This window comes from Aquarana catesbeiana, linkage group LG01 (assembly GCF_042186555.1).
Source record: "Aquarana catesbeiana isolate 2022-GZ linkage group LG01, ASM4218655v1, whole genome shotgun sequence".
Taxonomy (NCBI): domain Eukaryota; kingdom Metazoa; phylum Chordata; class Amphibia; order Anura; family Ranidae; genus Aquarana; species Aquarana catesbeiana.
Window position 1 is genome coordinate 332,634,106 of NC_133324.1, and position 25,799 is coordinate 332,659,904.

Consider the following 25,799-nt stretch of genomic DNA (forward strand, 5'->3'; position numbering starts at 1 on the left):
TTCTACTGGTTTGTCCTGTTTTTTTGTCTTAGTGTTTAGATCCAAGAGTATTCGTACCAATGCTACAATGCTTCCCACTGTCATTATCCCTATTAGAAATCTGCCTGTCCATGTTTTGGTAAAGTACCCTGGTTCTAACAGTTGTCTTTCCCTGATCTGTTTTACTGCCTCTATGAGTCTGTATAGTGACATTTATTCTTCACCGGGTTTAAGATGACTGGTCCCTATTGGAGTCATCCCCTTTGTAGTCGGACTTGCACGCAAGACTCTGTGGGCGTTCCCTGGTCTGGCCCTAGACTTTTTACCTTTTTGCAATGTGAGAGGTGTATCCAGGTTACTCTTTCTGCTATTTTAACTGCTGTGGGTGTAGACAATAGTACCTGGTATGGCCCTTCCCATCTTGGATCTGACCATTGCTTTCTCTTTATTGTTTTGATCCAAACCCAATCCCCTGTTGGACTAAAGTGTCCTGTTTTGTTGATCTGTAAGGTGAGTTTGGAGACAAAACCTCCTTAAACATTAATAGTTTTCTCATATAGTTTGCAAATTCACAATCCATTTCCTCATCGCAAATGGCTTAAGCTGTGGATAATAGTATGGTCTCCCATATGGTATCTCTTAATGTGTCAACCCTTTTGCTGTTTATTCTTATGCTCAGCAAAGCTATTGGCAGACACTGAACCCAGTTTTTTCCAGTTTCCTGCATTAGCTTCCTCAGTTTACTTTTTATAGTACCACTATGCCTTTCCACAGTACCCACAGACGGTGGGGGGTAAACACAATTACCAGGCAATACTTATTTTCACATTTGCTTAGTTCAATGAAATTCATACATATTGGGTGAAAGTGGTAGTGAGGCCCAGGAAATTGGCCTCGCAGTGCCCCTTGCACATGACATGTGTTACAAGTCACACAGATCAGACAAATTTTTTTTTTAGTAATTTGTAAATCCATACATTGTGAACACTTTATTATCATCTGTACCATCCCCCTTTTGAGACATGGGCCTGCCCATGACTCAATAAAACTACATATCTAAACAATGAGGTAGGCAATATAGGTTTACCATCTATGTTAATATAAATACCTTCTATCTGTACTGCCCCTTTTGACAACCATTTTTGTTTCTCAGCCTCGAGTGCTGATTTTTGCATTTCCATTAACCATGTTTCATCTATCACGCTCTGCATTTCTGCTGGTTTCGCAAGATAGGAATGTACTTATATCAATAACAGAAAATACCTTGTTCTCAGGCTGGAGATCGTTCAGGAGGACATGGGGGGTCAGGCACTACTGCCACATCTTTATTTATTGCTTGTAAGTCCTGAACGAGTCTCCAGCCTCCTTGTGGCTTCTAAACAGGAAACAATGGTATAACATAGGGTGAATCCGGACACTCTATGACCATATTCCTACCCTGCTTTTTCCTGACCACAGGATCCATTCCAACCTCTACATCCTTTCTCAAAGGGCACCGTTTCTTGATGCAGTCTCACAGTACTTTTGGGGGTGATATGCACTTCACTTGCTGCTTTAATTAGTCCTACATCACCTTTTCCTCTTGACCAAAGGCGGTCAGGGATGTGTTTTAGTGCATCCTCTTCCTCCCGGGTCAAGAGGACCAGTCATTCCTCATCACAATGTCCCCCTGAAAGGTGCGCCCCTTTTGTACTTTGTGTGACCCAATCATTTAACAAATCTCCTAACTCTTACCATTCTACTGTAGTGCTTCAAGTAACTGACACATGGGGTGTAACTCCTTTTAGAAGCATAAATAAAAAAATTTCAACAAATGTTTAAGAATAAGAAAGTTTTCTGAGATTTTTTGCTCAGCTCATCAAGTTTCTGTCTAAAATCACCAGACATAACTCTCTAAAGGTGCCCCATTCATCTCAGTACAGAGGAACTGTCACAAAAGTGATTTAATGTTGTTTTTGCACATACGTGCAGACAGCTATTTCTAAAATGGTGACTATACCTTCTACTCTCTTACACTCATACTGAAAGAAATACATTATCTTGTCTAACATGTAAAACCTACAACTGTAAAAATCTTTTTAAGCATGACATTAGTTACATTAGCAGCATTGAATTTATCTACAGATATTTTCCTTCCAGAAGCAGTATGTTAGATACAAACAATGTCGTAAATTTCCTAAAACAAACAACTTTCTTTTTTCTGTAGTTTAACTGCTTGCCGACCGGCTCACATTGATATATGTCGGCAGGAGGGCACGTACAGGCATATTAACGTACCTGTACGTTGCCCTTTAAGAAGCAGGTTGTGGGCGCGCGCACCCGCTGCGAGCTCCGTGAGTATGATCGCGGTCCCACAGAATCGATGTCCATGGGGATACCCGCGATTGTCTCACGGAGAGAAGAACGGGGAAATGCTGATGTAGACAAGCCCTTCACTGCCAGTCACATTTACACAGTAATCAATGCATTTTTCTCACACTGATTGCTGTATAAATGTGAATGGTCCCAAAATAGCGCCAAAAGTGTCCGATCTGTCCGCCATAATGTCGCAGTCACAATAAAAATCGCTGATCGCCGCCATTACTAGTAAAAAAAAAATATTAATAAAAATGCCATTAAACTATTCCCTATTTTGTAGACGCTATAACTTTTGCGCAAACCAATCAATAAACGCTTATTGCGATTTTTTTACCAAAAATATGTAGGAGAATACGTATCGGACTAAACTGAGGAAAAATTTTTTTTATATATATTTTGGGGGGATATTTATTATAGCAAAAAGTAAAAAAGAATGCGTTTTTTTCAAAATTGTAGCCAATTTTTTTGTTTATAGCGCAAAAAATAAAAACCGCAGAGGTGATCAAATACCACCAAAAGAAAGCTCTATTTGTGGGGGAAAAAAAGGATGTCAATTTTGTTTGGGAGCCATGTCGCACAACCAAGCAATTATCAGTTAAAGCAATGCAGTGCCGAATCGCAAAAAGTCCTCTGGTCTTTGGCCAGCCAAATGGTCCGGGGCTTAAGTGGTTAAATTACTTCTAACTCCTCAGCTTATTCATGGAGTTATCTACCTAAGGTGACTCTTTCTCTGTGTAGCTTGAATACCTCATCGGGGAGGAGGCAGGTGGCCATGCTGTCTCCCTCCCGATCCCAATACAGAGTTTTCAAGGTGATTCTAACCCCTTAAAACTTAGTTTCTTTTCATAATTTATATTAGGTCCTGAAGAATGTTTAAAATACATTGTACGGTGAGAATGAGCCTGGACCTTGTAGTTCCTCACTTTAACTTTTTCTTCCACCTTGTTCAGGAGGGATTGTTGCATGCACGAAGGACCTGCAGTACATAAAACCAGGCTATACCAATGATAAGGCTCATTGTTAGCCTTCAATACATGTGTTTTAGCTGGTATTACTGAGATATCAAGTGCGTGCAACAAATCCCTGCCCAGCAGGTAAACCGGACATCGTTTAGATATCACATTTTTAGATTCAGCTTTTTTGCCATTAGTGGGTCCTTTATAGGAAGATTTTCTGAAACATCCTCCTCACACATTAACCCATTTGCTGATTTTACAAAAATTGTACCTATTTTCTTAACTCCTCCAGGCATATCCTGGGGATGAATCAGGGTCCTGCACGCCACTGTGTCACACAGAAAGGTGACTTCTTTCCCCTTTACAAGTGTTATTTCAGGTTTAATCTCACTCTGTAAATACATTTCCACATTACATATGTCCAATACTTCAGACCCTTCTGAATTAATTTTATCGTACATACATTCTGTTTCATACATTTCTTCTCCCTTTAGTCATGCCTCCTCATCCTTTTTCAACTTGCAATCCCTGGCCAAGTGTCCTTTCTTGCCACACAAAAAACATTTACCCCTTTCTTTCCTACCCTAGTAATCCGTAATGCGAGGTCTACATTGGGGGTTTCTTAACCTTTCTGTACCTTCTTTCAGCAACATACACATTACATTACCTCTACATCAAATGCCTTCCTTAAATGAATCCTAGAGTTATCTAACTAGGATTTCACATTGCTATATAATCACACATTTCTTAGATATTCCCTAACAGTCTACAAAGATTAAAGATAAATTAACTTACATTTGTGAATATTCATTAACAAAATGTCATTATCTTCTGTTTTCTATATAGCAATACACAAATATTCCACCTAGCAAAGTATTTATACATATGAACACAAATTCCTGACTACAGTGGGGACGGAAAGTAATCAGACCCCCTTAAATTTTTCACTCTTTGTTATATTGCAGCCATTTGCTAAAATCATTTAAGTTAATGTTTTTCCTCATTAGTGTACACACAGCACCCCATATTGACAGAAAAACACAGAATTGTTGACATTTTTGCAGATTTATTAAAAAAGAAAAACTGAAATATCACATGGTCCTAAGTATTCCTTTGCTATGACACTCATATATTTAACTTAGGTGCTGTCCATTTCTTCTGATCATCCTTGAGATGGTTCTACACCTTTATTTGAGTCCAGCTGTGTTTGATTATACTGATTGGACTTAATTAGGAAAGCCATGCACCTGTCTATATAAGACCTTACAGCTCACAGTGCATGTCAGAGCAAATGAGAATCATGAGGTCAAAGGAACTGCCTGAAGAGCTCGGAGACAGAATTGTGGCAAGGCACAGATCTGGCCAAGGTTACAAAAAAATTCTGCTGAACTTAAGGTTTCTAAGAGCACAGTGATCTCCATAATCCTTAAATGGAAGATGTTTGGGACGACCAGAACCCTTCCTAAGGCTGGCCGTCTGGCCAAACTGAGCTATCGGGGGAGAAGAGCCTTGGTGAGAGAGGTAAAGAAGAACCCAAAGATCACTGTGGCTGAGCTCCAGAGATGCAGTCGGGAGATGGGAGAAAGTTGTAGAAAGTCAACCATCACTGCAGCCCTCCACTAGTCGGGACTTTTTGGCAGAGTGGCCCGACGGAAGCCTCACCTCAGTGCAAGACACATGAAAGCCCGCATGGAGTTTTCTAAAACACCTGAAGGACTCCAAGATGGTGATAAATAAGATTCTTTGGTCTGATGAGGATGAGACCAAGATAGAACTTTTTGGACTTAATTCTAAGGAGAAAACCAGGCACTGCTCATCACCTGTACAATACAGTCCCAACAGTGAAGCATGGTGGTGGCAGCATCATGCTGTGGGGGTGTTTTTCAGCTGCAGGGACAGGACGACTGGTTGCAATTGAGGGAAAGATTAATGCGGCCAGGTACAGGGATATCCTGGACGAAAACCTTCTCCAGAGTGCTCAGGACCTCAGACTGGGCCAAAGGTTTACCTTCCAACAAGACAATGACCCTAAGCACACAGCTAAAATAACAAAGGAGTGACTGTTCTTTAATGGCCCAGCCAGAGCCCTGACTTAAACCCAGTTGAGCATCTCTGGAGATACCTAAAAATGGCTGTCCACCAACGTTTACCATCCAACCTGACAGAACTGGAGAGGATCTGCAAGGAGGAATGGCAGAGGATCCCCAAATCCAGGTGTGAAAAACTTGTTGCATCTTTCCAAAAAAGACTCATGGCTGTATTAGATCAAAAGGGTGCTTCTACTAAATACTGAGCAAAGGGTCTGAATACTTAGGACCATGTGATATTTCAGTTTTTCTTTTTTAATAAATCTGCAAAAATGTCAACAATTGTGTGTTTTTCTGTCAATATGGGGTGCTGTGTGTACATTAATGAGGAAAGGAAAATTAACTTAAATGATTTTAGCAAATGGCTGCAATATAACAAAGAGTGAAAAATTTAAGGGGGTCTGAATACTTTCCGTACCCACTGTGTATATATATATATATATATATATATATATATATATATATATAAATACACACATATTCACAGAATGATTAAAACTGACAGGTTAGTTAGTAATTACTTATGGACAGTAGTGCTCAGAGTAAAGCCAATAGGCACCGTACGTGCATTCGTCTCCTTACCAATACACTTGTCTCAAGACACAAAAAACCGCCAAGCCCTGCTTGCCACGGCGATCAGGAATGTCTTAACCTGATCTTAACTCAGTTAGTACACAGACCATTATAACAGATACATATAAACACCTATACACCTATAGTACAAAGATGATACATACCTTTTAACTTTGTTAACAAATGGAGCTCCAAAACCTTTACCTTATTTACCTGTCAGGACTTACCTTTCCTGACATTTCTAAACTGATGAGTATTATTCTCCTGCTTTTAGTGCCGGCTTCAATTGTTTCACACACTTCTGGCCATTTAATGTACGTACAGAGTTTTTTAAGGTCTTCTCACACAGACACTTATACACAATGTTTTTGTTAACTCGCAGAACGGCACAAATTCCTTAAGAGGTTACTGTACTTTTTCAACCCTCCTAGTCCTGTGCTCTACTAAAAAAACATTGATATTCTTACCTTTATACACAATATCTTTATCACCTTGCAGATCGACACAGAATTTCTTTCCTAATCCTATACTCTACCAAAAAACATTAGTATTCTTATAACTTTATACACAATATTTTTGTCATCTCGCTGATTGACACTGAATTTCTTTCCTAATCCTGTGCTCTACTAAAAAAACGTTGGTATTCTTATCCTCTAACCAAATTGAAACAATTGTGAAGTGTTCTTCCCTTGAACCAGAATGGGTCTTTTCTGCTAATTCTTGGGAACCCGTCACCTGATAGGGATCAGTCGGTCGACTGGCCTCTGTTAACATCAATTCAGACGGAGGACTTTGGAATAAGGAATCTCGTGTGTTCTGAGATTCCCCCATACATCAGTGTAACTAACCATAAATCTGACACCTGTTCTACAACCAGACAAATTTATTCTTTCCCAGAATTCCTATATGTTCATGTTCAAAGTGATTTATAACTGGTTTTGTCCAATTCAAACACCATTGTAGAGACAGTATGGCACCCAGCTTTGTTAAATCAAACCCTCCTTGTCCTGATAAGATTTAACCGTCTTCAAGCATAACAGATTTACGACCCCACCAAATGTGTTATGTCTTATTGTTTTTCACTATACAATGCTATGTGTATGTATACATACATTAGTTTCACAAACTGTATTATCTACATAAAACATAAATATATATATATACACATACACACAGCTAACTACTCTATTCGATGTATTTTAACAGTTTTAATGAGGGCACAAGCAGACCTTTGTTTGACCCTGTCAAACTTAACTAATGTACTGTACATAACTTTCCCATATTCCACATAATTATTTCTAAACCACCTGTATAAGATTTTTTTATCTTATCAGGCTCTAGCTGTCAAAGGTTTCTTTTCTCATTAGTAACTAAAAATGAACCATCTTTTCTCTGTTATTTATATGCATTTCAAGGACTCAAAGCAATTTTGTGTAAATTGAAATTATTCTACTTCTAAGCAATCTCATGCAAGCATTCAATAAATGAATATAAAATCTAATTTCTGCTGGGGCAACTATATACACTCAGGTATATACACTCAATTTCTCCTCCTGCACAGCGCTTCCTTTCTAATGTTCACTCCTCTCTCCTCCTGCACATCGCTTCCTCTCTAATGTTCAGGCACAGCTAGCACAAAGTGGATAAGCCTGACACTGGCTCCACCAAGCCTTAGCCGTTGTCCTTTACAGGTAGGGACCGCAGGCCCCTATAGTGTAGCAAGATATAAAGTCTCTGGTGCTAGCAGTCCTACATGCGGCTACTGAGCCCAGTCAGCCATTTTCAGGCCCTGCCAGCCCTCCTGGCTGCAGCTGCCCTTCTCCACTGCTCATGACAGCACAGTCTATTCCTCTGGCTCTGCACCCATCCCAGACTGCATCCTCCCAGTCCTCTCAGGCGTGCCTCCCCTGTTCTCTCAGGTCTGTGCATGTCACTCACCAGCTCCTCCTGGCTGTGACCGGTTGTTCCTGTCCCTTGAGACTTGCCTGTCAGTGCTCTCTCCTGCTGTCCTATCTTGTTCCCCCTGTGCCTCCTGTCCAGGACATCCCTGGGGTTTGTACGAGGGTCCCATCCACACCCGAGGCCAGGCCCATGGTCACCAAGAACACTGTAACCCATCACAGTTACTCTTGTTGGGTGCAGGAATGTGCCCTACTGTTAGTTAAAAAAAATTAAATTACATGCCCCTGTCAAACAGGTGCAGAAAAATTGGGCCTTGGGTGTTGGTGGTGCCTATAGACTGTAACCCCTCACAGTTACTCTTGTTGGGTGCAGGAATGGGCCCTGCTGTTAAAAATTAGTAAAAGAAATTGAAATTACTTGGGTGTTGGTGGTGCTCTAAACCAAAAATGTTGCTGGAAGCTAGCATAATCAAGATTCAGGAATAGGATAGGCAGCATAGTCAGTCTTCAAGGGATCCCAGATACCTAGCAAATTCAATTAGTTACATTACCATCAGGGGCTTGATAGCTGCTAATCCAGGACTGATTAATTTTGATAAATGTCAGCCTATAATGGAGTCTGTGGACAGGCACACTCTTTTGATCTGTCACAAACCCTCCAGCAGCGCTGAATGTCCATTCAGAAAGCACGCTGGATGCAGGAGAGGCCAGTAGCTTAATTGCATATTGAGCAAGTTCTGGCCAGTGGTCCATCCTTAAGACCCAGTAACCCAGTGGATGCTCAGTTTGAAAAGCCTCCAAGTCTGCTCTTGCCCCTAGATATTCCTGCACCATATAATGCAGACACTGCCGATGGTTGCTTATACAGCCCTGGGCACTGAGGACTAAAGAATTGTTTAAAGGCATTGGTTAGCCAGCCACCTTCTCCACAGCTCTTCCTCTGACTGAACGAAGCCTCAGAAACACGTTGTCCAGAAAATAGTAACCTCCCAGGATCTGAAAAGGCATTACACTAATTTTTCTTCAAGGCGTCTTGAAGATGTTTCATCTTTTGCTCCCTCTGCGAAGGCAGGATGAGCTCTGCAACTTTACCCTTGTAACGTGGATCAAGAAGGGTTGCCAGCCAGTAATGATCCCTCTCCTTGATACCACGAATCCTCAGGTCCTGTCGCAGGCTTTGCAGAATCAAGGAGCCCATGCAGTAAGTTTAAAGAGGCATGAGATTCTAAGTCCTCTGGGTCACTAAGGATGACATTGTCAGGAACTACCTCCTCCCAGCCACGTGCCACTCTACCTTTAGAGGAAAGGAAGTCCTCCTCTTCCTCCCGTTGTTCTGCCTCAAGCACCCTGTCCATGATTCCACGAAGCTGCTCACCGCTGCTCACCATCCTTTTGGCCTCCTCAAATGGTGACAGGACAGTGCATGCATCCTTAATCAGTAGCCACTGGCGTGGCAAAAATAAGCCAAGCTCCACTGAGTCTGTCCTGGTGCCATACTCACACAGGTACTCATTGATGGCCCTCTGCTGTGTGTGCAGCTGCTGCAGCATTGCCAATGTTGAGTTCCACCTGGTGGGTATGTCACAAATGAGACGATTGGTGGGCAGGTTGAATTCCCATTGAATGTCAGCCTGGCATTGTATGACTGCCAGAAATGCCCACAGACTTTTCTGGCCTGCTTCAGAAGATCTTGTAAGCCTGGGTACCTGGTCAAGAAATGCTGCACCACCAAATTAAGGACATGTGTCAAGCATGGAACATGTGTCAAGTGTCCCTGTTGGAGGGCAGAGAGAAAGCAGTGCCATTGTCGCATACAACTATTCCTGGCTTAGGCTGCCATGGCGTCAAACACCTCTGAGCCTGCCCCTGCAGAGCTGACAGAATCTCTGCCAGGTGTGGCTCATGTCCCCTAGACAGACCAACTGAAGCACCGCATAGCATCTTTTAGCCTGACTGCTTGTGTAGCCCCCTGAACGCTTAGGGAGCACTGCTGGTTCAGAGGACAATTCAACAGAAGAGGCCATAGAGGAAGAAGAAGAGGAGGGGGTGGAGCAGACAGATGTTGCAGAATCACCACCAGCTTTTTGGAGGCCTTTTTTTGGAACAAGCTCAAAAAATGAACCCTTGATCCGCTTCAGACAGAGAGAACAAACAGCAACGGTGCGGTCTGCTGCACATGTGTTGAAAAAAGCCCACACCAATGAACTTTTGGAAGTCAGCGGGCGTCTGCAGGGCCCTGCATCTGTGGAGCTCTATGGTGTGATGCAATAGGGTGCCTACCCTCAAGCTGGCCCCTGGAGGACATCCTGCCTCATTGGAGTTGTGCCTCCTCCTCGCTTCCCTCTCTGTTCTCTCAGGCACCCAAGTAGAGTCAGGGACCTCATCATCCCCTCCCTCCTCATCACTGGAGCAAACTTGGCAGTATGTTACAGCTGGGGGAACATGACTGCTAGTTTCTTGTCCTTCTGTGGCACCCCCTCTCTCTAGGCTTACGTTACTCCCTTACTCAACCTGGGAACCAACATCAGAGCATTCAAATTGCTGCACATCCTCTAGCAGACACTATGGTCGAATAATTCTGGTGACTCCTTCATGCATGATGGTGCGGCCACAGAAGGAGTAACTGTGGACAAGGAGCCAGTGGAATAGGCCGCTTTGGCAGCTGCGTTCGAAGGCAAACTAGTATGAGCCTGGGTGACAGAGGATGAGTAGGATGAGGACGGCTTAGTTATCCACTCCACCAACTCTTCTGCATGTTGTGGCTCAATAACACGGCAATCAGCAGAGGATGTATCATGTCTGCGACCACCAATTTTTACTGTAGACACAGAGGCTGCTTGCCCTTTTTTAGTGGCCTGTGAGCGTCTGCCTCTCCTTGGTGGCCTTCCGTACATGATGTGGATTTTTTTTCATACCGCACTACACTGTATTATATACTCTGCACTGCACTGTAGTATATACTCTGAACTGTATTATATACTCTGCACTACACTATATACTGTATATACAAATAAAAGGAATGGACATGGGACTTTAGATAAGGTCTGTCTCTGTAATAAGAAATAATGTAGCTAGATATATTGTTACATTGATAAACACTTTTGATTATAGCCAATCCCCAATGGGCAGTCCCTATCATGGATATCCCAAACAAATATTACGTGTGTACAATATAGGCACGATATAAACATATTCAATGCGCGATAGTCACATATTTATTCAAGTATAAACATAGCGGAACATGATTGGTATTAAAAACAATAGTGAATAAAAAATCTGGTACATAATTATAATAGTCATAAACAGTACATGATAGAACATAAAGTTATACAGAATATACTGAGATGAATTCATCATAATATAAGCCATAAACCTGGCATCCTTGAGTATAGACTCTACGCGTTTCATGGCGTTTAAAGCCAATCGTCAGGAGTAGGATGCTATAAAGATGAACAAAATAAGGGAAAAATGAGTAAATGGACCTAGGTATAGTATATAAATACATACAGCTCTAGTTAGAGGATAATTTATTGATGGTATTTAACCTGTAGTGTATCTACAAAAACACATGAGCCAGCAGCAACTAGATATAGCCAAGAGTAGTTTGTCTCCTCCGGGGTTGAGGCGGGAGAACCTAGACCAATGACAGTCTCCCACCGTAACGCCCGGTGGATCGGGCATAACGAGTGGGAGATCACGAGGCCAGACAGCCAGGGAAGGAGCGGATGACCACCAAACAAGGAAGCAGAGTAAGAGGTCTAAAGGCCCAAGGTATATTGATATGCCTGAATAATGGGTCCATCCATGGAAGGACTGTCCATATGGTGACCCTACAAAATATACAATAACAAGCACACTAAGTATAGGGTAATGTAATAGGTATGTATAAATGGAAAATGCTAAGAAAAAAGTGTAAATGAGTAAGTGTATGACAGTAGGTTAATGTATGTGTTTGTATGTATAGATATAATGTATCAGTTAGTGTGTGTAAAGAAGTGTATGTGTGTGTATGTAAATGGATCTATAGTCCTAGGGAAAAACCCTATTTACCTGGAGGTCTGGTACAATTGAGTATGACTCGTCCCATATAGAGAGAACGAACTGAAGGCAGCCATCGGCTCCCTCCCGGCTGAAGTACCCGTGCAAAGGGGGGTGGGACCCCGCCAATGTCATGCGTCAACGCAAAGCGGCGAGGAGGAGCTCCATATTTGCCGCAGCGCGAGATAGAAAAAGTACACGCACTACCCCGGGCAGCGCCTAAAAAGACGCTGTCCGGGAAAGTGCGGAAGCATGGCGCCGAGGTGCGGAGGTTAACGCCCACTCCCATCGTAAGGTGGGATGGGTAAGGGAGAAAAACTAGGCACCTCGCAACCCCGGAGTGAGAGCAAGACACCCATGGCTAAAATGCAGGGGCTGGGATGTTTGTAAGGCTGTTACACAGGGAAGAAACAGCATCCAGCTGATATAATAGGCCATTAATGAGAAAACCTATACTGTTTGTAAATGTGTAATAAAATAAGCATATACCTAGATCTGAATAATCTGCCTATGCAGACTCAAATAACAAATAAATATAAATATCTATAAACTGCACTGAAACTTAAATCTATGGATATTTGTGAATAATAAATAAATAAATATAAATACAAATATACGGTGGGGTATATGGGGTCACAAATTGAGCTGGGTGTCTTCCACCCTGAATTCCATTAGGATAGACAATAAAAAATAAAACAAAAAGTGCCCACAAATCCCCCTGATATAGCAGAGACATACCTCCATCCCTAGAAAGTATATACAAATAAAAGGAATGGACATGGGACTTTAGATGAGGTCTGTCTCTGTAATAAGAAATAATGTAGCTAGATATATTGTTACATTGATAAACACTTTTGATTATAGCCAATCCCCAATGGGCAGTCCCTATCATGGATATCCCAAACAAATATTATGTGTGTACAATATAGGCACGATATAAACATATTCAATGCGCAATAGTCACATATTTATTCAAGTATAAACATAGCGGAACATGATTGGTATTAAAAACAATAGTGAATAAAAAATCTGGTACATAATTATAATAGTCATAAACAGTACATGATAGAACATAAAGTTATACAGAATATACTGAGATGAATTCATCATAATATAAGCCATAAACCTGGCATCCTTGAGTATAGACTCTACGCGTTTCATCGCGTTAAAGCCAATCGTCAGGAGTAGGATGCTATAAAGATGAACAAAATAAGGGAAAAATGAGTAAATGGACCTAGGTATAGTATATAAATACATACAGCTCTAGTTAGAGGATAATTTATTGATGGTACTTAACCTGTAGTGTATTTTATATCTAGTTGCTGCTGGCTCATGTGTTTTTGTAGATACACTACAGGTTAAGTACCATCAATAAATTATCCTCTAACTAGAGCTGTATGTATTTATATACTATACCTAGGTCCATTTACTCATTTTTCCCTTATTTTGTTCATCTTTATAGCATCCTACTCCTGACGATTGGCTTTAAACGCCATGAAACGCGTAGAGTCTATACTCAAGGATGCCAGGTTTATGGCTTATATTATGATGAATTCATCTCAGTATATTCTGTATAACTTTATGTTCTATTATGTACTGTTTATGACTATTATAATTATGTACCAGATTTTTTATTCACTATTGTTTTTAATACCAATCATGTTCCGCTATGTTTATACTTGAATAAATATGTGACTATTGCGCATTGAATATGTTTATATCGTGCCTATATTGTACACACGTAATATTTGTTTGGGATATCCATGATAGGGACTGCCCATTGGGGATTGGCTATAATCAAAAGTGTTTATCAATGTAACAATATATCTAGCTACATTATTTCTTATTACAGAGACAGACCTCATCTAAAGTCCCATGTCCATTCCTTTTATTTGTATATACTTTCTAGGGATGGAGGTATGTCTCTGCTATATCAGGGGGGTTTGTGGGCACTTTTTGTTTTATTTTTTATTTTTTATTGTCTATCCTAATGGAATTCAGGGTGGAAGACATCCAGCTCAATTTGTGACCCCATATACCCCACCGTATATTTGTATTTATATTTATTTATTTATTATTCACAAATATCCATAGATTTAAGTTTCAGTGCAGTTTATAGATATTTATATTTATTTGTTATTTGAGTCTGCATAGGCAGATTATTCAGATCTAGGTATATGCTTATTTTATTACACATTTACAAACAGTATAGGTTTTCTCATTAATTGCCTATTATATCAGCTGGATGCTGTTTCTTCCCTGTGTAACTGCCTTACAGACATCCCAGCCCCTGCATTTTAGCCATGGGTGTCTTGCTCTCACTCCGGGGTTGCGAGGTGCCTAGTTTTTCTCCCTTACCCATCCCACCTTACGATGGGAGTGGGCGTTAACCTGCGCACCTCTGCGCCATGCTTCCGCACTTTCCCGGACAGCGTCTTTTTAGGAGCTGCCCGGGGTAGTGCGTGTACTTTTTCTATCTCACGCTGCGGCAAATATGGAGCTCCTCCTCGCCGCTTTGCGTTGACGCATGACGTTGGCGGGGTCCCACCCCCCTTTGCACGGGTACTTCAGCCGGGAGGGAGCCGATGGCTGCCTTCAGTTCGTTCTCTCCATATGGGATGAGTCATACTCAATTGTACCAGACCTCCAGGTAAATAGGGTTTTTCCCTAGGACTATAGATCCATTTACATACACACACATACACTTCTTTACACACACTAACTGATACATTATATCTATACATACAAACACATACATTAACCTACTGTCATACACTTACTCATTTACACTTTTTTCTTAGCATTTTCCATTTATACATACCTATTACATTACCCTATACTTAGTGTGCTTGTTATTGTATATTTTGTAGGGTCACCATATGGACAGTCCTTCCATGGATGGACCCATTATTCAGGCATATCAATATACCTTGGGCCTTTAGACCTCTTACTCTGCTTCCTTGTTTGGTGGTCATCCGCTCCTTCCCCGGCTGTCTGGCCTCGTGATCTCCCACTCGTTATGCCTGATCCACCGGGCGTTACGGTGGGAGACTGTCATTGGTCTGGGTTCTCCCGCCTCAACCCCGGAGGAGACAAACTACTCTTGGCTATATCTAGTTGCTGCTGGCTCATGTGTTTTTGTAGATACACTACAGGTTAAGTACCATCAATAAATTATCCTCTAACTAGAGCTGTATGTATTTATATACTATACCTAGGTCCATTTACTCATTTTTCCCTTATTTTGTTCATCTTTATAGCATCCTACTCCTGACGATTGGCTTTAAACGCCATGAAACGCGTAGAGTCTATACTCAAGGATGCCAGGTTTATGGCTTATATTATGATGAATTCATCTCAGTATATTCTGTATAACTTTATGTTCTATCATGTACTGTTTATGACTATTATAATTATGTACCAGATTTTTTATTCACTATTGTTTTTAATACCAATCATGTTCCGCTATGTTTATACTTGAATAAATATGTGACTATTGCGCATTGAATATGTTTATATCATGCCTATATTGTACACACGTAATATTTGTTTGGGATATCCATGATAGGGACTGCCCATTGGGGATTGGCTATAATCAAAAGTGTTTATCAATGTAACAATATATCTAGCTACATTATTTCTTATTACAGAGACAGACCTCATCTAAAGTCCCATGTCCATTCCTTTTATTTGTATATACTTTCTAGGGATGGAGGTATGTCTCTGCTATATCAGGGGGGTTTGTGGGCACTTTTTGTTTTATTTTTTATTGTCTATACTATATACTGTACACTGAATGCACTGTATTATATACTGTACACTGACTGCACTGTATTATATACTGCATACACTACCTGCACTGTATTATATACTGTACATTGCCTGCACTGTATTATATACTATACACCGACTGCACTGTATTATATACTGTACACTGACTGCAATGTAGTATATAATGTACACACTGTATTATATACTGTGTACACCACCTGCACTGTATTATATACTGTACACCGCCTGAAGTGTAATATATACTGTACACCGACTGCACTGCATTATATACTGTACACCGACTGCACTGTATTATATACTGTGTACACCGCCTGCACTGTATGATATACTGTACACCAACTGCAATGTATTATATACTGTACACTGACTGCAATGTATTATATACTGTGCACAACTCCTGTACTGTATTATATACTGTACACTGCCTGCACTGTATTATATTCTGTACACCGCCTGAACTGTATTATATACTGTACACCGCCTGCACTGCATTATATACTGTACACTGCCTGCAATGTATTATATACTGTACACTGCCTGCACTGTATTATATAATGTACACTGACTGCACTGTATTATATACTTACACTGCCTGCACTGTATTATATACTGTACACTGTCTGCACTCATGGGCGCCTGCAGAACTTCTTTCGGGGGGGCATCATTTTAAGGTCACCCATTCCACCCCTTTTTGTCAATGTCAAGAGGAGGAGGGGCTTAGTCATTATCACATGAAGCATGATAACTCTTTCCCCTTCCACTGCCACATTTGCCGCTTTTTGGAGGGGAGGACATACCTGGTTTTGCTGTGGCGATCCGAGCCACATGGAAAACCATGCAAAATATACTGTGACCACAACAAGTGAAGGTATAAATAAACATACAATTAGGCAATCGATCAATTACAAAAAAAAAACTACACCTGCATGATGCAGCATTGGCTTAAGCTAGTGGAGATATTAAATTCCATATGGGCACAATAGCATCTTTATGCTGTTGTCCCCATATAGCTGCTGTTGTGCCCATATAGCTGCTATTGTGACCTTATAGATGCTGTTGTGCCCATATAGCTGCTATTGTGCCCTTATAGATGCTGTTGTGCCCATATAGCTGCTATTGTGCCCATATAGCTGCTATTGTGACCTTATAGATGCTGTTGTGCCCATATAGCTGCTATTGTGCCCTTATAGAGGCTGTTGTGCCCATATAGCTGCTATTGTGTAGCTATTTGGGCACAACAGCAGCTATATGGGCACAATAGCAGCTTTATTGGCACAACAGCAGCTACAGTTGTGCTCATAAGTTTAGGATTTCTTGGCCATTTTTCAGAGAATATGAAAGATAACACAAAAACTTTTCTTTCACTCATGGTTAATGTTTGGCTGAAGCCATTTATTATCAATCAACTGAGTTTACTCTTTTTAAATCATAATGGCAACAGAAACTACTTAAATGACCCTGATCAAAAGTTTACATACCCCAGTTCTTAATACCGTGTATTGCCCCCTTTAACATCAATGACAGCTTGAAGTATTTTGTGGTATTTGTGGATAAGGCTCTTTATCTTCTCAGATGGTAAAGCTGCCCATTCCTCTTGGCAAAAAGCCTCCAGTCGCTGTAAATTCTTGGGCTGTCTTCCATGAACTGCATGTTTGAGATCTCCCCAGAGTGGTTCAATGATATTGAGGTCAGGAGACTGAGATGGCCACTCCAGAACCTTCATTTTATTCTGCTGTAGCCAATGAGAGGTCGACTTGTCCTTGTGTTTTGGATCATTGTCATGTTGAAATGTCCAAGTACGTCCCATGCGCAGCTTCCTGGCTATTGAATGCAAATGTTCCTCCAGTATTTTTAGATAACATACTGCATTCATCTTGCCATTAATTTTGACCAAATTTCCTGTGCCCTTGTAGCTCACACATGCCCAAAATATCAGGGATCCACCTCCGTGTTTCACAGTAGGAATGGTGTACCTTTCATCATAGGCCTTGTTGGCTCCTCTCCAAATGTAGTGTTTATGGTTCAAGTGCCTCCTTATTGTGCATCTTGAAATAGCCACACCACATGTTTTCAGAGATTCCTGTATTTCACCTGAAGTTATTTATGGGTTTTTCTTTGCATCCCAAACAATTTTCCTGGCAGTTGTGACTGAAATGTTAGTTGGTCTACCTGACCATGGTTTAGTTTCAACAGAACCCCTCATTTTCCACTTCTTGATTAGAGTTTGAACACTGCTGATTGGCATTCTCAATTCCTTGGATATCTTTTTATATCCCTTTCCTGTTTTACACAGTTCAACTAGCTTTTCCACGGATCCTTTGAAAATTCTTTTGCTTTCCCCACGACACAGGATCCCGAAACATCAGTGCAGCACTGGATAAAAGATGCAAGGGTCTGTCAGGAGTCCAGAAACTCAGATCACAGGTGAGGATGGTTACATTTAACAGCCATTCAAACCCCTTTGGGTCAACTTTTGTGCATGTTATCAGGTCAAAATCACCAGGGTATGTGAACTTTTTATAAGTGTCATTTGGGTTGTTTCTGTTGCCACTATGATTTAAAAAGAGTAAACACAGTTGATTGATAATAAATAGCTTCAGCCAAACACTAAGCATGAGTGAAAGAAAAGTTTTTGTGTTATCATTCATATTCTCTGAAAAATGGCCGAGAAATCATAAATTCTGCCAGGGTATGTAAACTTATGAGCACAACTGTATATGGGTACAGTAACATCTTTATGCTATGTTGCTGTGCTTAACCACTTGCCTACAGGGCACTTTCATCCCCTTCCCGCCCAGGCCAATTTTCAGCTTTTCAGTGTTGTTGCACTTTGGATGACAATTGTGCAGTCGTGTAACACTGTACTCATATGACATTTTTATCATTTCTTTTCACACAGATAGAGCTTTCTTTTGGTGGTATTTAATCGCTGCTGGGTTTTTATTTTTTGCTAAACAAACAAAAAAGCCTAAAAAAAAATTTAGGCTTCTATTATTAAATTTTGCAAATAAGTATTTTTTCTCCTTCATTGATGTGCATTGATGAGGCTGCACTGACGGGCACTGATAGGCGGCACAGACGGGCACTGATAGGCTGCACTATGGGCATTGATAAAGAGGCACTGATGTGCACTAATAGATGGCACTGATTGGCAGCACTGATAGAACTGGATAAATAGCATGTTGCTTGCAGTGGGTGGTGCTGTGAAAAAGAATAATGTAGTTCAATGTGACCACCTTATGGCAATTTTTGGGTTAAATCAGGTGGTGAGGAGGCATATTGCCTCCTCACCAGCTCATAAACAGCTCTAAAAAGTGATCCAAGCATGACTCTTTTCAGAGGAGTAACTGTCACTTCCACACAAGTGAAGGAATAGCAAAGCAAAAGCATGCAAGGAAGTAAAGTGTTAAATTTCTTCACATGATAACGGAAGGTTTAGCCTTATGTCCCACCAGGATGACAGTGTAAGGTGATACACAGTCTATGCTGACATATCCAGCAGTCCGGCAATTGGAAGTTAGCTGATAACAGAAGGGGGGGGCTTTACTTTACTGCACCTCCCTAGTGTGCGGACACCTTGCCGATTCCGGGGGGGGCACTTGACCCCCCTTGCCCTCCCTTGTGGCTGCCCATGTCTGCACTGTATTATATATTCTACACTGCCTGCACTGTAATATATATTCTACACTGCCTGTCTCCACTAATTAACCTGCCTAATCTATCTCCAGTTCTCCACTCCAACACACTACATACAGGCACTGTGTAAGCATCCTTATATAGTGTGGGGCGTGGACTTAGCCCCTTAGCACCTTGCCTTTGGCCAAACATAGCTCTCACAGCACATCATGCTGTGATTGGCCAAAGTATGCAGGTCAGTTGCATGCTTTGGCCCATCAGCAGCTGTCAATACACTGCGATCTCGCAGTGCATTATGGGACGCTCATCGGTGCGTGAACGTCCCGCGAGTGCCCTATATGTTTGTTTGTCATACGAACAAACAAACACCCCATGTTCAGGTTGAACTAACATTCGACTCGAACATCAGGACCACCCCTAATCCTTTCAACAGGTGTCCCCATCAGCATTCCTCTATACATCAGGTGTCCTCATCAGAGTCCCCCTATACATCAGGTGTCCCAATCAGAGTCCCACTTTACAGCAGGTGCCCTGTTTACATCAGGTGTCCCAATCAGAGTCCACCTTTACAATAGGTGTCTCCATCAGCATCCCCCTATAAATCAGGTGTCCTCATCAGAGTCCCTCTTTACATCAGGTGTCCCCATCAGAGTCCTCCTTTACATCAGATGTCCCCATCAGAGTCCCTCTTTACATCAGGTGTCCCCATCAGAGTCCTCCTTTACATCAGATGTCCCCATCAGGGTCCCTCTTTACATCAGATGTCCCAATCAGAGTCCCCCTTTACTTCAGATGTCACGCTCAGAGTCCTCCTTTACATTAGATGCCCCCATCATAGTCCCCCTTTACATCAGATGTCCCCATCAGAGTCCCCCTTTACATCAGATGTCCCCATCAGAGTCCCCCTTTACATCAGATGTCCCCATCAAAGTCCCTCTTTACATTAGATTTCACCATCATAGTCCTCCTTTACATCAAATGTCCCCATTAGAGTCCTCCTTTACATTAGATGTCCTCATCAGAGTCCTCCTTTATATCAGATGTCACTATCAGAGACCCCCTTTACATTAGATGTCACCATTAGAGTCCCCCCCCTTTACATTAGATGTCCCCATCAAAGTCCCTCTTTACATTAGATGTCCCCATCAGAGTCCCTCTTTATATTAGATGTCCCCATCAGAGTCCTCCTTTATATTAGATGTCACCAAAGTCCCACTTTACATTAGATGTCCCCATCAGATTCCCCCTTTACATTAGATGTCCCCATCAGAGTCCCCCTTTACATTAGCTGTCACCATCAGATTAGAGTGCTCCTTTACATTAGATGTCACCATCAGATCAGAGCCCCCTTTTACATTAGATGTCACCATCAGATCAGAGCTCCCCTTTACATTAGATGTCACCATCAGATCAGAGCCCCTCTTTACATTAGATGTCACCATCAGATCAGAGCCCCCCTTTACATTAGATGTCCCCCCCCCTCGTACTCACAGCTCTCACACTAGTCGCCTGTCATCCACGTTCAGAGTTGCGGGGATGAGTCAGAGAAACTGGAAGTGAAGGCACAGGATCCGCCAATCACACACCACATCAGGGCATAATGATAGAGTGAGTGTTCAGGGCGCAGAGCTCAGCGCCCTGAGGACTTTCTAAAGAAAGCCAATAGAGCTTCTTTCTTGCACTCACGTGATTGCAAACATGTCATGCTTCCCATAGCAGCTGTGTGTCTGGCGCCCTGCACACACTTAAAGGGACATCACGTCATGCTATATACACCTGTGTGTCCGGTTTCCCGCACACACTTGAAGGGACATCATTTTTTTTTTTTTTGGTGATTGCAGCATGTCATGCTTCCCATACACCTGTGTGTCCGGTTTCCCGCATACACTTAAAGTGCCAGTATTTTTTTTTATTTTTTATGATGAGTAGCTTTGAGGGGGCACCACTGCTACCCCTCCCTCCCCCCTGTCCCCTATGGGCAGGCTGCCACTGCTTTTACATCAACAGAGCAGGCAATAAATGTTTGAGAAATGGTCAGAAGGTGGTACAGAGCCAGGTACTTTTTTTTTTTTGAACCCCATCCTCTTTACACACACTTACATATTGCTCTACCTGCATTTTTCTCTGGTGCATCTAGGTGCTAAAATTATCTGCTGCAAACCAGCAACATATTGCTTTCAGCCAAATGTCTTCTTAAATTAGAGAAGTGTTGTTGTGTGAATAGTGCATAATCATGGTTTTTATTTGTATCAATGTGTTTAACAGGATACACAAGGAGTACCAGTAATTAATAATCCTTTGAATAAACCATTATGTCCAGATCATTGAGACCTTATGATAGTAAAGGATGAGTTCACCTTAAAAAAATTGTAAATGCAGATCTTTTTGCAGGTAAAAAAATGTGCATTTATTATTTTTTTACTTGGAGCTTGAAAAGCATTGCACCAGCGATCAGCAGAGTACGGGTGCCATGCTGGACTTCTTGTCAGTGTATCTGTCTGCTCGTACCTCGTACAGGCAGGCAGATACACACTGACAGGAAGAGATAATGAACTACCAGAGTGCTCAACAGCTCCATGGTAGTTCACTGAGAACTACAAGCTGCAAAGGATATCGGTACTTGTAGTTTCCCATTCACAGAACTCTGTAAATGAATGACATGGCAGAGCGGGCGCATGGCCACGCTATTTTCAAAAAGTGACAGTGGGCGCCTGGAGAAGATGCCCACTCACTGTCACTGAGAGGGGGGGGGGAGGGGGAGAGGCTGCAGCTGCTGAAACATGTTACATGTTCCACCCTAAATACAGGTAACATGTTCCAAAAGGTGAACTTTTCCTTAAAAATAATTTGGTGATGAACATATGAAGTCTTGTCATGGTGGTACCAACAGAATTTTATACACACATATATAAATATATATATATATATATATATATATATATATATATATATATATATATATATATATACACATATATATTTATTTATTGTGTTATTGCATGGTGTCAATCCAATGTTAATAACCATCTATGAAAGAAAAGACAACTTCAAGATTTATAATCATATAGTTATTAAATGAAAATTGAAAACATGTATTGTTATAATATACTGTATAGTCATTTTAGGTTGGACTAGAGACATTACTATGCTGAACATTAAATATGTATTTAAAGAAGATAAACACTAGGGGTGGAAGGTCTGCAATGTATACCTGATTCTGGGGGGTGTATGTATGCCTAAATTCTAAAAGCCACTGTGCATACAAATGAATTTCGAAGAAACTAGCATATGCTCTATTTGCTAAAATATGTGTATATTGGTCATTTGATTGGGGTGAGGGGTCTGACATACAATCACTAGACACTGTATGTTGGCAGCCTAGCATGCCTTTGAATTTTTTTTATCTTAGGATAGAAATGAAATGTGATATAATTGTGATATACTGAAAGTATAATCAACTCTTAAGAATGTGTCCAAATTACCAAACAGGGATCAATATACAAGGATAATTCTATAATAATGAAGGTATTGTTAAAACCACTAGGAGTTGAAACTGACATTTTGGTGAGCAATGAACACAATTGTGTACAATCTTGGAAGTTCTACATTGCTGAGGATACTTTCCCTATTTTCTGACCCTATCTGTCAATTTGAATGTATATGAATGTATATGTGCAAAGCACCAAACTTGGAAATCAAAATGTATCCCTAAACCAGGAGAAAACCCAACATTTAACACAAATGAAATTCATCAGGAACGAAAGCATTACATAGTGGCCAACAGAAATGAATGGTGCATACCAATATGTTCAAGCATTGGCATGCACCTTCACTTTTACAAACATTACATAATCGGCTTCAACTTGTAAATATAACTTTATTTGAACTTTAATAGATATCAGTCCTATTTTGGAAATTCAGTGTGTTCTTTATTTATTTAATTATTGAGAAAAAAGGCACTGTAATGTACATTTACAAATGGCAAATGCATTTACTTATGACTGCTGACAATATCACAAAAAAAAAAAAAAATACTTTCAAAATAAAAGGTTATGCTGAAACTAAGCGTATTCAATCTAATTGTGCTCATGTTATGTTCATATTAATAATATTCTGTATTTTATTTATATTGCAAAATTGTATTTTTGTTCAATGCCACTGACTCCTTTAATGCTTACATTAAACATGCCCTGTGTTCTGTGAATATCACATTATTCTTCATATTATAATTTATTTTGTGAATGCAGCATCTTTCAAATTGTAATTCTTTCTATATTCTTAGTTTTTTGCACTGTTATATTAGTTATATTGTTAAAACTTTCAAAGAAATCTTAAAACTGAACAAAATAATTCTACTTTAATGCCTATATTTATCTAAATTGTATTCTTTTAGTTGTTGCATGCTGGAAGTCTGTGTTTCTAAAGCTGTATATGAGGGGATTAATAAGGGGAGTCAGAACACCATACACTACTGACAGTAGTCTCTTATGGTCATTAAAGGAAGAAGAGCCTGGAAGCATGTATGTTATAATTGCTGTCCCGAAGAATAGAGTTACCACTATGAGATGTGATCCACATGTAGAAAATACTTTCTCTCTACCATTCACAGTGGGAATTCTTAAAACAGTTCTTAATATAAAAATATATGAAATAAGGGTTAAAATAAAACTGCCAATAAGGACACATCCCCGAACTAAAATGGATACCAACTCATTAAAATCAGTGTCACTACAGGAGAGTTTCACTAGTGATGGAATATCACAGAAGAAATGGTGGATTACATGATCTTTGCAGAAGGGCAATGTCGAAGTGTAAATAGTTTGCACAAAAGCATTGAAAAATCCACAACTCCAAGACACCACTGTCAGTCTTATACAGAAGGAAGGTGTCATGACAGCAGAGTACATCAAAGGTTGACATATAGCAACATATCTGTCATAGGCCATAACTGAGAGAAGCACACACACTGCACTCCCCAGACCAATAAAGAAGAACATTTGAGTAAAGCAGCCAACAAAGGATATAGTCCTGTTATTTTGTAAAAGGTTTTTCAATGTATTTGGAGTTGTAGCTGTAGTATAGAATGTTTCTAAAAAGGCTAGGTTGGCCAGGAAAAAGTACATTGGTTTGTGCAAATCAGAGTCTAGGTGAATTATAAGAATAACTGTGAGATTCCCAAATATTGTCATGGTATATATAACAGAAAATACCACAAAGAGAACTTTCTCTAATGTCGGAGCTGATACTAAACCCAACAGTACAAATTTGTCTATATATGAAATGTTATTGATTTGCTGTGTGCTCAGCCTTGAAACCATGAACCTGCAAAAGATGAATATATTTATAATATATTAAATGTATGGTGCTTTCCTAGCTAGTCATGCAACAATTCATACTGAAACAAGTTCCAGAATGAGAGAGAGAAAATGTACCTTGACTCCATACTGTATTTTTATTCTACATCTCTGAGTTGTAATGTGTTTAAGGTTTATCTTGGAGCAGCCATTTTATTGATTGCATTAGAAATGAATCAACATTCACTGGTATGTGGTGTCACTTTTATAGTTTCTACTTAGATAGAATCCAAGAGAGAGTAATTCAATTAAATTATAATGATTTCTCCAAAGAGCTTTTGTGTCTTTATCATTTTTTAGATGGGGAACTTATTAAATTAACAGGTACAAAAGGCAAATAGGTAAGCGATAAACATACAGACATCCTTTACGTTGCTACCATTTTAAACGACAAGGGGTGCTAGATTACAAGGGCACCGATTTAAGAAGTTACAGCACAATGGTTTTTAAAGCTTAACTAGAGCTGAATGTTTTTATTAGTTTTGGATAGAGTGGGGAGGAGTTACATTTTCTTTCAGGTTACTTTCTCTGTCTGTGGCCCTAATTGGGGAGATTTTCTCTTTCCCAGTGATACCTGTTAAAAACATGGCATGGTGCAAACATCACAGGGACACAGGAACACAAAAATTAAAATAGAAGTTCTAAACCCTCCCAGTTCTATTAAAACTGTGATTTTGTTTTTTCCTGTGACCATCATTGGAGAGATTTCGCATCAAACATATCCTGGGAAATTTTCCCAATAGGGATAACAAAAACTAACAGGGCTTTCCCTGTTCTAAACTAAACAAAATAAAACATTTTGTCTAGAGTTGGGCATTTTAAGGCATGCTAACTAGAACTTAAGGCATGCTAAAATGACACACGGTAATACTGACTGAGAGGCCATGCCTTAAAATGGATCTGAAATCAAAAAGTGAAAATGTGTTATGTTATAATGAACAGTGAGAAATGATGATTGTGCCCAAACTGTACCCTAAAAAATGTACCCTTTGTTGTGAATTTTTATTTTAAAAAAAAATATCAATTCACTCCTGATATGTGAGGGTTATTCTCATAGTTGTATATCTGCAGTATCTAGTGCACTGCTGCCTCTGCCTGCCAGTCTTAGGAGATTTAAAGTATGAT

The 25,799-nt window shown here is 40.4% G+C and overlaps 1 protein-coding gene across 1 annotated transcript; it reads right to left on the reverse strand.

Moving 5' to 3' along the window:
* Positions 1-23,690: 23,690 nt before the first annotated feature.
* LOC141113779 (olfactory receptor 2B2-like) lies at positions 23,691-24,509 on the reverse strand. Its single transcript, XM_073607099.1, has one exon. The coding sequence runs from the start codon at positions 24,507-24,509 to the stop codon at positions 23,691-23,693; it is 819 nt and encodes a 272-aa protein (XP_073463200.1).
* Positions 24,510-25,799: the final 1,290 nt, after the last annotated feature.

Excerpts from the sequence above, each read along its gene's own strand:
- LOC141113779 (XM_073607099.1), bottom strand. The coding sequence starts at position 24,509 with ATGACAATATTTGGGAATCTCACAGTTATTCTTATAATTCACCTAGAC.